Source organism: Canis aureus, chromosome 10, assembly GCF_053574225.1.
Source record: "Canis aureus isolate CA01 chromosome 10, VMU_Caureus_v.1.0, whole genome shotgun sequence".
In the NCBI taxonomy this organism is placed as follows: Eukaryota; Metazoa; Chordata; class Mammalia; order Carnivora; family Canidae; genus Canis; species Canis aureus.
Window position 1 is genome coordinate 53,723,379 of NC_135620.1, and position 13,321 is coordinate 53,736,699.

Consider the following 13,321-nt stretch of genomic DNA (forward strand, 5'->3'; position numbering starts at 1 on the left):
CATCTTCCTCTACTGTGGCTTGCTAAGGTTCTTCTGGAAGCATCGGTTTCCTTTGGTGCATTGTTCTGGATTTAATAGATAATCAGGCCTGGGGTTGCTGTCATGGTTTTATCATCTAGATTATGGTGACTTCTGTTAGAGCAGTGGCCATTTGATGCACCCATCTGTAGCTTTTGAGCATCCTGGTCCTAGCCTTAACATCAGGCCTGAACCTGGCCTAAGTTAATTTAGGCTTTGGGAAAACAGGCCAGGGTTTGCTGGGCAAATGCATGGCCAAGCCTGCACTGTAAAATGGAAAGGGTTCAGTCACCAGGCCTTTGGGGTTTGAGAACTTATCCCAGACCCAGAGTGAGCTCATATAGCTTCTGAGGAAGGAACTCACTTTGTGCTTAGCCAGTTCAGATAGTCTGTTGGAGTGGCCTTTGGTAACAAAGCTTGTGGCCCTGGTTTCTGTGACGCTGCATGCAGGCCAGTTGGGAAAGGGGGAAAAAAGGGGTGACTGAAATCCCCAGGTAGACTTTGTCCTTTAGTTTGAGTAGCCAAACCGGAAATAATCTAAACTAAAAGCAGGTACAGCCAATACAGGAGGTAAGGATTCTGGAAGCTAGGCTCTGTGAACTGGACCTCTTCCTTTCTTCTATGTTTCTTGAGATTTAGCTGGCATTTTCTTTGGGTTCCATGCAATGGGACTGAATCTACTAACCTTTCTGCCCTTTTTTTCTGCTCTTTCTCTCCTTGCAGAAAGAAAGCGAGGAGCCATTCAGGTTGTGCCTCTGGCCCTTTGGGCCCTTTTTGTTGTCTATTTTCTGCCCTTCTCCTGAGCACGGTGTGCGTGAGTGTGTGCGCGTGTGTGTATGCGTATGCATGTGCGCATACGCACACACATCTGTGATCTGTATCTCTGAGCTTTGGCTCATGCAGATAGTCTGTTTTTCCTGAAAGCAGTTTGTGGGCATGCTCCATTCTTGTGTGTGCCTCTGCAGACATCCCTGGAGCACAGTGTGAGAATGTGTGTGCCAGCATGGTGCACATTCAATGTAGCATGTGTGTGCTTATACTTGTACTCAGTTTGACTACCCCAAACACTGATTGCCCCTCCTCTTCTACTTTGCACAGTGTTTGTCCATTTTTTGCTTGTTACTGCAGGTTGGCATCTGCTGTAAACCCTGGCTGAGCCCAGCATGCATACACTTTGTATTTGGGATAAGGAGTTGCTGTGGACGTTTTGTACCTCTTGCCTGGGGTCCTAAGTGTGAATGTGCTTTGTGCTTCTGAGCAGGTTTCTTGGTCTCTCTGTGAGCCTAAGCTTCTGTCAACCTGTGATGTGCTTCCCCCATGCCATGTGAATGCACAGTATAACTAATGCTCTGTGCCTGTAAGCACTGGTTCTTGAAGACAGTGAGGGTTTGCTATTGCCCGTGATTCAGGCCCTGGTGAACACTGGATCCTTCAGATGGGTGTGCACACATGTTTTATCACCCTATGTGCAGGATCCATGATCACCTTGTGTTTCCCTCAGGCGTAAGTTGTGTCTATGAATGTATCTGCTGTAGGTACTTTATTAGACCTCCTCTCACTCTCAGTCTTCCAGTATATCTGTGTGTATGTTCTATGCTTTGTCTGCAGGCTTTAGCAGACCCATTATCTCCTGTAAGCACAGGATATGTGTATAATCTGAGCTTGTTGAACCCTGGTTCTTAGAGATTTTTCGTGACTTTGTTTCTTTAAGATCCATGGTTTCTGGCAAACATCTAATTCTAGCTGGGAAAAAAATTCTGCTCGGTACAGTGACTGTTTTCATAGGGAATTTAAGTCCTGGGTGGTAGAATCTGGGGATAGGCTCAGAAGCAACCTTAGGAGATGTGTATTAACCACTTCTGGTTTCCTTTTGGGCCTGGCTCTCCTTTTGCCAATGTTATCCCACCCATAGAACCAGAGCAAGAGCCAGATAAGGTGAAATGGGTTCATGAAGGGCTGTAGGCAATAGGCAGATAGGCTTGCCTAGAATACAACCTGAGAAGGGTCTTAAACCCAAAGTTCATCTGGAGCCTACTGCTGATCCAGGGTAATTCTTACCTACTTTTATATCACCCTATACCACGGCTGCCCTATCTCTCTCTTTTCTACTTTGTCTTGCCTAATTTTGTCTGTTAATTCTCCCATCTGGGGCTCTCCCAAAATGTTACCCCCTGTACAAAGTTAAACACCTCACCTCTGCCTCCCTTGTTCTGGAGCTCAGGTCTCAGGGGGTAGGAAAGTTTTGGGGGTGGGGTAGAGAAGAACAAGGGGCAGGATGCCCCAGACCTGCCAGCACTAGGTTTATTGAGCTTAAACAGCATTTACCATTGGTTGTCTGGAGAGAGCCCTAGAAACTTTGGAACTTTTCTCTGTACACTGCTTAAAGGATTTGTGTGTGTGTGTGTGTGTGTGTGTGTGTGTGTGTATTTGTTTCTAGAGAAACCTCTAAAAACTTTCTAAATGGTTTCTTCCTTGAATTATTTGGTACCTCAGGTTTTAAGTTCTCATTATAAAGTTCATAAAGTCCACCAGAAGATAATCTAAGTATCCAATCTATCCTGGGTTCTCTTGTTAAATAGAGAGAGCTTATCAAATGTAGAGTGTCTATGAGTTAGGGCTTCAAAGAACCTAAGCCAAGTCAAATCATAAGATGAGATGAGAATACAGAAATTCACCACTCTGTGACAGCTAAGGGAACCTAGGAACATAACTAGAAAAGACTTTATATGAAGTTGTCCTTTTGCTTAAGTGAAGCCTGGAAGCCCAAATGGACCTTATTTTCTTTGGGGCTTGGCTTCTGTTACATATACCAGTAGATTTTGTGTGTGTGTGTGTGTGTGTGTGTGTGTGTGTGTGTGTGTGTTGGGGGGTGTAAGTAGTTCTGGTACCTCTCACATTCCCAGTGGACCTTAGCCTTGAGATCTCAGTGAGCTTGACTTTATATCCTTCTGGTTCAGTAGGAAGAAAGGAGACAAAGTAGTGTTCATTTCAGCAACCTGCTTGTTGCTCTGGCTGATGAGAGCATTGGCTTAGGCATCAGTCTGGCGATGTTGCCACATTGTGTATGTGGCCTACACTTCTCTGAGCTTCCTACTTTACTGCTCACTGCCTGACCAAAGAAAGATGGCTGTCTCCCATTTTTTCTAGGATCTAACTTTTTTTCTATCTTCTTTTAAAGATTCCGGATGATGGTCACCCTTCTTTGCCCCAGTGGCTTCCGGAAGGGTAAGTGATTCGCTACACGGATTCTGTGAATTTACAGTCTGTCATGCAACTTCTAGATTTTCCCCTGGGAAGCAGTAGAAAAAGCTCCATAAGTTGGATCCTGGGAAAGAAGAGACTGCTATAGAAATTGGTTGGTTCTCTGGGGAGAGGAGAGAACTCTGTAGACTGATTCTTCAGAGATAGAAGAGAGAGCTTTATAGAGTCATTTCCCTGGAGCAAGGAAGGGAACTATGGGGCTTTCCTATCCTTGCCTCTAGAATTTCTGATTGATTGCATCTTAGTAATGATATACCCTTTAGGTAGAAGAAAGAGGAAACTAGAGAAATATCTGCATTTGACACACTTTTTTTTATCCTATTGTTGATAGTGTAGTCAATTAGATTACTCTCTGGGCTCTGTCCTAACTTCAACTGTTGTGAATCACCAACTCACTCCATTCCACTCTAGTCAAGACGTAAGTAGCATCCCTTATGAGCTCAGTGTGTTCTCTCTGTGCTTCTTGTTTGGGAGTCTCAGATCATGTGATTGCAGCAGAGAGTCATTTTAAGGTGCTCAACTGCTGTCTATAATGACTGTTCTTAAGAGAGGAAAAAGATTAAATGCTTCCCCCACCCCTCCCTGGCACATAAACTGCCCATTATTTCTCAGGATCTTCCTTCTCTCCTTGTCTCATAAAGGCCTTCTGACATGAAAGTTCCCAGTGGATGCCTCCTCTCCCAGGGAAGAAATAAAATCAGATCATAAAGTTATCCACTCTATGTTTACATGCTCCTTTTCCTTGTGATTTGTCTTTTTAAAATCAAGAGTTGGTTATGTGAATGAACTATCCTTTTTTCTGTTGTCTGAATCTCATTTATGTTGCAAAAACCTTAAGTGGTACATATTATAGTTTTTAGAATTAGCCACAAACTTGTGATACCACTTGTTTTTTCTACAGCCCTTCTTTAGAACATTAGCTTTTTTTCCCCTAATGATTGTAAAATATATACATAACAATGGAACATAGCTATTTTTATTTTTATTATTTAAGCTATTTTTAAATGGAGCCCTGCAATGATTCTCTAAAGCCTCGCTGTTGTTATCTTTCCTTTCCTTTAGCTCAGTCCTTGGAAGCTGCCACAGGTTTAGAACTTCCCTAGGTCTGGTAGTCTCATTAAAAGCAAAGATCATTTCCTGTGTTTAGGAGGCTATTTTACTAGAAATCAACATACCAGGTTACCTGTTAAAACTTTTGGCCTTGATCTAATTTGTGACTCTGTTCTTTGCCTGCATAGCCAGCTGGCAGTACCTACTTATTCTCCTGCAACATGTCTCTTTTCAGACCAGTTATGCTGTACCACCCATCTTACCACCTTCCCTGTCTCTCTGTTTTCATTAAAGCCAAGTACATGAGTTCTTTTCATTGAGGCTCAGAATGACCGCTTCTAAGAGGTTGGAGAAATTTTGTAGTTCATCCCTTTTGTAGAATTGGCATCAAGACCCAAAGAGAGGAAGTAATTTTGGCAGAGGATATGTAGTAAATTAGTAGAAGAGTAGGATAAACTCCAGGTTATCTCATTGTGAGAATGGGGTTCTGGGACATTCTCTGTATTTTTATTGCATATAGTTATGGAAGAAATGGCAAAGAATGACAAAATTAATAAGCATAGAAAAAGTAAAAAGTTTTAAAAATACCCAAGTGCTCCAGCTGTAATTTTTTCTTTCTGGTCCCTGTTGATGTATCCATAGGGCTAGGGCCAGACTTTCAGAATCCTTTTGTTATTTCCTTCTTGAATGGTCTTTTTTTTTTTCCTAAGTGGCCTTTTAGAAGTCTTCTATCCCACTATCCCTGTCTCTACTTGGTTATGCAGGCTCCTCTTTCCATGGAACCCTCCTTTTTCTTCAGGAGGCATGGATGGACAGAACTGGGGACCCTTTTACCTTTTACTCAGGATGGAGAAGGTCACCTCTTACATGTCATTAGCAGTCTTGGTCACAAAGCAGCTCTTCTGTAGAGCCATTCCTATGAGCTCTGGCCCGAGTTTAGGGAGGGGCCCTCTTATATACCAATTCCTTCCTTGCATTATGGAGCACAAGGGCCTTTAAATAAACAGAGGTACCTTGAAGTGTTAATATGGGATAAAAGAGCTCCCAATTTGTGTCTAAAACTATAGGAGACTTAGAGAGGGCCCCCTGAGAGCAGATTCTGTTGCTCATCATTTCATGGCTTTATTTCTTTCACTTTGTGTCTTCCTCACCCCTCTCAGAGACACATGGTGGGAATCAGTTCATCTTCCTCTGAGGAGAAGGTGAGCAAGGAGAATAGAACACTGAACCTGCCAGTATCAAGATAGGACTGGAGTTCCTGACATATTTTCTTCTCTCCTCAGGCCTGCTGGAGGGCTCTATGGCATTGACAGCATGCCAGATCTACGCAGAAAGAAACCATTGCCACTTGTCAGTGATCTGGTGAGTGACTCTTTGCAGACTTACACTGTAGGCTTGAGGTATCTATCCCCCATTGGGCCTTGGCATATTATCAGGACTGGTAGTGGTTCATTTAGTGACAAGTATTGGTCTGAAGATCTATCATCTAAAGCTTTACTGAGACTTAGTGATAAGACCTTAGTTGGACCTGTTCTACCTTACTCCCTCATTAGAGCCCTGGATTCCTCATTAGCTAAAGTTCCTACCTGGAACTGTAACTTGGGGCCTTAAAGCTGGGCTCTAGTGTTGTCTTTTAGGTATCTTGTTCTTCTAGGTTTCTCTACAACCTTCTTCAATGATGTGGAATGGAAACTGCCTCTAGCCCTGACCTAAATCATGAGTTTAGTGTATAATGAGCATGACTGATGCTACTCCTTGGAGGTCAAGTGACAGTATCCTCCTAAGATAGATTTTTCTAGAGTATTTCTGTGTCTCTAGTACTTAACTTAGCGTCTGACACTGAGAGATAATGATAAAACAATTGTGGAATTGAATTGAAACAAACTTAGAAGTTAAAGCAGATCTCAGGACCTCCAGAATGACTGGAAGATCCCATCTTGGGTCATGCCTCCTGAGGCAGGATCAACTCAAAGAATTTTCCATAGCCTAGTAGGTATGAAGTACCTACTACCTTCCTATGAAGTAGGAAGGTAGAGTGGGGCCCAGGCTTTCCCAGAGTCCTAGAGCTCTAAAGCTAGAATTTCAGTAAGACTTGAACCTCCTTTCTTATTACCATTTTCTGTTCCTGCTTCCCCCCTCAATTCATTCTATTTTTTTTAACCTATTGCTTTTCCCATTTCTCCTCTATTCCTTGTTCTTTTTTTCCCACCCAGTTTCTCTATCCTTAGTTGGCTGAATGGAATTATCCTCTGCCATTTTGTCTTGTTTTTTTTCTTTCTTCCTTTCTTTCCTACTGCTTGTGTACCTTCTCCTTTCTCTTTTTCCTCCTTCCTATTCCTCTTACCTACCATCAAGCTGGTTGATGAAAATAAGTTCTGAAGTCATCTCTTTATTACTTTCTCTCATTATCTTCCATCTCCTTTTTCTTCTCTTCCTACTTTTTCTCAACCTCTGCCCTCTCCAGTCTCTTGTACACCAGCCCCTCTTTGCTTAACTAGTTGGATAACAGTGACTTAGTCATTTCCTGCCCATACTCCATCTTTTAACCTTGCCTATATTTCACTTTTTGGCATAACTCTTCCTTATAGTAGAAGCTCTAGGCCCTGGACAGCTGACCGGGTTGAAGATAATTTTTAGTGAATAGAGGCCGAGGGGATTGGGATGTTATTCCCTACATCGATTAGACTACAGAGAAGAACCTTTCAGTTGCCTCTGCAAATGTTTTCATGCTCTTGGAGGTGGCTTTAACATTGTGTTGTTCCTTTCTCTGCTGTCCTCTGCACAGGCTATGGTGAGTGTCTCCAGAGTCCCTTTCTATCCTCTGTAAGAATCCACATCTCAAACCACCTGGGCCCCTCCCAACTGTTTCTCCTGCTTCGGCTGATACTATACCTCCTGTCTGCCCAATGTCTACTGCCTTAGGGAAACCATGTGCCTTTCCAGGGATTGTCCCTAAAGCTTGGGCTTAGCAGATATATTAGGTTCCTCTACACAAGAGCTTGGCTAGCAAAGCAGTCCCAGCTCTCAGACTTAATCCCCTGCCTTGATTGACTAAGGTTTATATTGCCCCTTTCACTTTCCAAGTGTCATACTCATTTGAGCTGTTGGCCTCTGTAACCATCTGGGATTGTGTGGGTGTGGGGTGGTACCCAGGGATAAAGGATAGCATGGAATCATTCTCAGTGATGGTTCTAAGTATGATTCTGACATAATTTAGTCTGTTCTTAATGACCTATTTTCTGCTCTAATTCTAAACTTGTCATTTTCCGTTGCCTTCCTATAAATGAGGGGTAGGAAACCAACCAATAGGGAAGGAAAGGGAAACTCTTTGGATAATAAATACCCTACAAGAAGTGCCATTCTAACATTGTTAGAACAGTCCCCAAGGGTCTTGTGTTTTGGATCTTAACTTGAGACTTGTTGCTTATAACCCATGGGCAGTCCCTGTGAACAGTAAAATTAGAAGGTAGTAAGTCAAGTAGTCATTTGGTCACTGAAACTCGCTTCCTAGGACTTTGTCAGATCTTGGCAGTAGCCGAGGCTGACAACAGGTCTTCTCTCACAGTCATTGGTCCAGTCCCGGAAAGCAGGAATTACTTCTGCAATGGCTACACGTACCTCTCTGAAGGATGAAGAGCTGGTAAGTGACCCATGGGTTTTCATGAATCCACTGGCCTAAAAACTGGTTATCATCTTTATAACCATATTAACTGAGAATTCTAGAGTGTTAGACACATATCATTAATGAAACAGGTAAATGGCTTTGGGTCTGAGTTTTCCACACTGGAAGAGGCAAGGGGCTGGAACAGAGGTAAGCCCAAGTCTCACATGGGAGTATGTGGCCAGTGAACTGAAGGTTTTATGGTGGGACTAGTACCCTATTTCCCTAGGAAGTTTGAATGCTGAAAAAAGGTTCAGACATAGCATTCAAGTCAGATCACTCTTGGATGACAAGGAGCACATGACATTGAAGGGGTTTTTTTCTTCCAGTCTTGGCTATGGGCTGGGCCAAGGTAGAGTATCTCCTTTATTGCCAGAGGAGAAACCAGGGTCTTGATTGCCCTGCAAGGATCTCAGTTCTGGTATCTCTCAGAGAGACCTAAAGTTGTTGGTTGGTGATGGGGGTCTGTGTCTTTCAGAAATCCCATGTGTATAAGAAAACCCTGCAGGCCTTAATCTACCCAATCTCGTGCACCACACCCCACAACTTTGAAGTCTGGACAGCCACTACCCCAACCTACTGCTATGAGTGTGAAGGTCTGCTCTGGGGCATTGCCCGGCAGGGCATGCGCTGCAGCGAGTGTGGAGTCAAGTGCCATGAGAAGTGCCAAGACCTGCTCAACGCCGACTGCCTGCAGCGTGAGTGTCCCTGTGGTGAGAGGTGTAGAGCAGGGGGCAGCAGGGCCTCTCTGAAATAGTCTTGCAACAAAGAGCTAGGATGGCTAAACTGTCATGACTCTGGTCTACCTGATTATGAAGCTCTTTTTTTTTCAAAGAAACTAGGGTCCTGAGTCAAAGGGCATTTCCTTTCCAAATAACAGGTCTTACTGCACTCTTGACTCCTTTAGAAAAATATATTTTGTGGTTTCTGTAACCATTGGCAGAACTAGATCTCTTCTAGGATTCAGGTGAATGAGAATCTGCTTGAGTACTATACACACTGCAGTGGCCATATTGCCCACTTACTAGAGCATCAATTGGAAACCAAAACTAATGAGAAGAGAGAGTTCTGTGAGGTTCCAGGCTTCACAGAAGAACTTCTTGAAGTACAGACTCTAGGACCTGGAGAAGGCAGCATTTTTTCCTTGCTTATAGAGGCAGCTTTTAGACAACAGTGTCAGGAACAGAAGCATCAAATGGATCAGGCAGAGAGGTCCCAGAGGAGAATGTGCCAGACTCCCAAGGCTCAGATTAAATAATTAAATAATTAAACAATTAAACAATTTGTGCTGCTATCATGGAATTGGGAGAATAGGCACTCAGTGCCTGGGTGGCTCAGCAGTTGAGCGTTTGCCTTCGGCTCAGGGCGTGATCCCGGGATCCAGGATCGAGTCCCACATCGGGCTCCCTGCTAGGAGCCTGCTTCTCCCTCTGCCTGTGTCTCTGCCTCTCTCTGTGTGTCTCTCATGAATAAATAAATAAATCTTTAAAAAAAACTTTTCCCAGAGCTATCCCAGTCTTCTTAAGCTTTTTCCATTTTTCAGTGACCTCTCCCAGGCCTCATTCCTCAGCTTGACCCTTGGTCTGATCGGTGGCCTGTTGTTACTTACTTTCCATCTCTGGCCATCCTTCAGGGGCTGCAGAAAAGAGTTCTAAACATGGAGCTGAGGACCGGACCCAGAACATAATCATGGCGATGAAGGACCGCATGAAGATCCGAGAGCGGAATAAGCCAGAGATCTTTGAGGTTATCCGAGATGTCTTTACCGTGAGCAAAGTTGCCCATGTGCAACAGATGAAAACAGTGAAGCAGAGTGTACTGGATGGCACCTCCAAATGGTCAGCCAAAATTACCATCACTGGTGAGTAGACCACAGTTTGAGGGGACAGGAAGAGCCAGGTTATGGGGAGGGACCTGGGGAAGAAGCATCCTGAGTTTGAGGGAGCAAGGAGCTAGAGAGAAAGAAGATAGAACTGAGGGAAGAGGGAGGGCCTCCCTCCTCTCCGAGACCCTGGAGCCATTAGATATTGGGAGAACAAGAGTAGCATCTACAAATAATATGAATGACAATGAAGGATTTGGTAACAATCTGATGTTATATACTGATATTACAAGAGCTGAAGGTGGAGGAAAGAAGTTAGGTAGGAGATCAGGAAATAGTTAAACTAGTGCTTACTAGTTGAGTGGGTGTGGCTGAAGCATGTATGTATTAAGACAGGGATAAGTGGTCAGTTAGGGCTCTGATGAGGAGGTGGGATTCTGGGCCTACCTTTGAGAGAAAGACTGGTGGCCCAGGACTAAGCGTAGCTGTGGAAGAATGAGATTGGCATTCGTTTGAAGGAGCAGATAGAGACTGCTCTAAGATGGAGAACATATGAGTGGTGCTATGGAGGACTTCTGACTTCTAGAGCATACTGTAAAGCCTCCTCCTCTGTTATTTGGGTTGCAGTGGTGTGTGCCCAGGGCCTACAAGCCAAGGACAAGACAGGATCCAGTGACCCTTATGTGACTGTGCAAGTGGGCAAAACCAAGAAGCGTACCAAGACTATTTTTGGGAACCTGAATCCTGTTTGGGAAGAGAAGTTCCATTTGTAAGTCACAGAGAGCTTTGTCTTACCTGGGACTGTATGTATTTTAGAAGCAGCATTAAATCCTATTTTTCTTGGCTTGGATTCTAAGAGAGATGGGGCAGAGGCACTGAAGAAAACCCATTTCTTGCAGGCTTCAATTGACAGCAACCATTTATTTCCTGGGTTTCTTTGAATGGACTATTGTATCAGGGTTAGTTTATCCAGGCCTTGTCTTAACTAGGGCTATTAAAGGGGCCTATGGGTACTCCATACTGCTTTTTCTAGTATTAGAAAGATTTTCCTTCTGCTCAATGACAAAACCAAGGGCTAACCTATTGTGTATCTCTCAGCCTTGCCATCCTGCCTAGGAAGGATTAGACTCTTCTGGGGAGTTGGGAAGGAATGTCTGTGTCCTACAACTGGGTAATTCTGTCTTAAAGATAGAAATCTGGGATCTGGAGAAGTTTCCATTTCCTTTAAGAGGCTCTGCTTTTTTTCGTGCCTCAGCTCTTACTCCTGCTCCTTTTCCATTGTTTCACTTTATTACAGACTAGTTCATAAGACATTAAGGGATGGTTGTTGAAAAATGGCATGCTCTAGTCTACGACATGGACTAATGTTTGGAGAATCCAGATGCTTTGTTACACCAAGGCCTAGGACCAGGACTTAGAGTCTGAATGAGTCTAAGCAGGCTGGTTATGTAGAGACCTTCTTCTGTTGGCTTCTTGGAGAACTCATGTGGAAAGAGATTGGGGCCTAGTACAATGGGCCTCCACTCCAGAGGCAGCAGTTTGGGGGTGGGGGCAAACACAGTTTCTTTGAGAATCTGAGTGGTTTCTGCTTGAATTATTTTTATGATTAAATGAATTGACTCTGTAGTCACTTTTGCCTGCTTTTATCCAGTTAGCAAACACCGTATTAAACCTCTATTCCATATAAGACACTAGATGATATTGTGTATCTAAAATATATAAGATGTGGAGCGCCTGAGTGACTCAGTCAGTTAAGCATCTGCCTTCAGCTCAGGTCATGATCCCGGGGTCCTAGGATTGAGCCCTGTGTCTGCCTTCCTACTCAGTGAGGAATCTGCTGCTCTCTCTCCTCCTACCCCTCCATCTGCTTGTGCTTGCTTACATGCACTCTCTCAAATAAATTAAATCTTAAAAAAAAATGTGTAAGATAGTTCCTGCCTTCAAGAAGCTCCTTGTTGATTTTCCCATTTTTCAGTAGACCATTAGTTATATTATTTTAATGGAATGTGCAAAGATATGAGAACACAGAGAAAGAGGCAGCAAATTCTATCCAGTATAACTCTTGAATGAGGCAATAAGACCCAGTAAGCACCTGAGAGGGAAGGAGAGCATGGGGGTGTACCTGGCCAAACTCCTTTTCCATAGCAAACATCATAGAGAAAAATGACAGTTCAACTGGGTTTTAAAGAATGATTGAAGTTCACAAGCACTTACTTAGATAGATGGGAGGAGCTACATGGAATCCTAAGCAGATATGACCAGGTCAACATATCATGACCAGTAACACCTTGACTGGGAAGGGAACTAGCAATTGCTTCCTAGGGCTGTATAGCATTTGTCCACCTGTTGTTTGTATTAATACAGCTAGCTGTGGAGGTAATCAGAATTGATCCTAATTACTCACCCCCCCCCCCCACTCTTCTTATGTCAAGGAAATAAGGACTGGATAATGGTATGTAGAGCCACCCAGGCTGACTAGGATAGTTTGACTCACTTGCGACTTTAGTACCACTATTCCCTGACTCCTCTCTTCCTCTGCAGACGGACCAATCAAGCAGCACCCATTCCTAGTACTTCCATTTCCCTCCCAAAACTCCATCAAGGTCCCTAACAGAGCTGGCCTGTTTCTTTCACAGTGAGTGCCACAACTCTTCTGACCGCATTAAGGTACGTGTATGGGATGAGGATGATGACATCAAGTCAAGAGTAAAGCAACGGCTAAAGCGAGAGTCCGATGATTTCCTTGGCCAAACCATTATTGAGGTTCGGACACTGAGTGGCGAGATGGACGTCTGGTACAACTTGGGTAAGAAAAGAGGACCAGAGAAAGTTGCTGAGAAGGGACAGCATGAATGGAAAATCTAGGGAAAATCCTATCTACTAAAACCATGATGATTTTAGTCCCTACAGCATTCCTCTATACAGAGTCTGCCTTACCAACAGAGAACTGATCATGAGTAGAGATGGAGGACAGAAGAGTGGAAATGGCTGGAACTTACTCTGGCTGAACATTCTTCAGATTTCAGAAGCCCTTTTAATTTTCATGCTCACCTCTAATGTCTTTAGGTCCTTATTCTCTTATTGGCATAAGAGAATTTCTATGGGGAATATTTGGGGTATTTGTGGACGATGTGGTTGCTGAAGTAAGTTCACCCTACTAGGTGAACCCTTAGATCAGTGCCTCTTTTTGTTTGGGTTAAGCCAGGATGGGGGCTGTCTGTGCTATCTGTAGTTGCATTGGCGTCAATCTCGGGTCTTCTTTTCTTCCTAGAGAAGAGGACAGATAAATCAGCTGTCTCAGGGGCTATCCGACTGCAAATCAGTGTGGAGATCAAGGGAGAGGAGAAAGTAGCGCCATATCATGTGCAGTATACGTGTCTCCATGAGGTGAGCCAGCTGTTGGTAGATGGGGTTTCAGAAAACTGTGCTGGGAAGGGCCCTTGACAGTATATGAGATTGCTGGATGGTTGAAGATCTGAGTCCTGTTTTTTATTCACTGTGTTACCCTG

General features: G+C 43.8%; 1 protein-coding gene across 12 annotated transcripts in view; it reads left to right on the top strand.

Moving 5' to 3' along the window:
- The window catches only part of UNC13B (unc-13 homolog B), a 231,367-nt gene that overhangs the window by 191,247 nt on the left and 26,799 nt on the right, over nucleotides 1-13,321 (top strand). For 8 of the 12 annotated variants that reach the window (XM_077912416.1, XM_077912419.1, XM_077912420.1 and 5 more), the window contains 8 exons: nucleotides 3,197-3,243; nucleotides 5,613-5,691; nucleotides 7,895-7,969; nucleotides 8,469-8,688; nucleotides 9,624-9,851; nucleotides 10,440-10,581; nucleotides 12,449-12,618; nucleotides 13,084-13,199. In XM_077912416.1, coding sequence (XP_077768542.1) covers nucleotides 3,197-3,243; nucleotides 5,613-5,691; nucleotides 7,895-7,969; nucleotides 8,469-8,688; nucleotides 9,624-9,851; nucleotides 10,440-10,581; nucleotides 12,449-12,618; nucleotides 13,084-13,199 — 1,077 coding nt within the window. Of the gene's footprint in view, nucleotides 1-741; nucleotides 765-3,196; nucleotides 3,244-5,612; nucleotides 5,692-7,894; nucleotides 7,970-8,468; nucleotides 8,689-9,623; nucleotides 9,852-10,439; nucleotides 10,582-12,448; nucleotides 12,619-13,083; nucleotides 13,200-13,321 lie in introns of all 12 variants that reach the window. The other 4 variants (XM_077912424.1, XM_077912413.1, XM_077912414.1 and 1 more) reach the window with 1 other exon arrangement.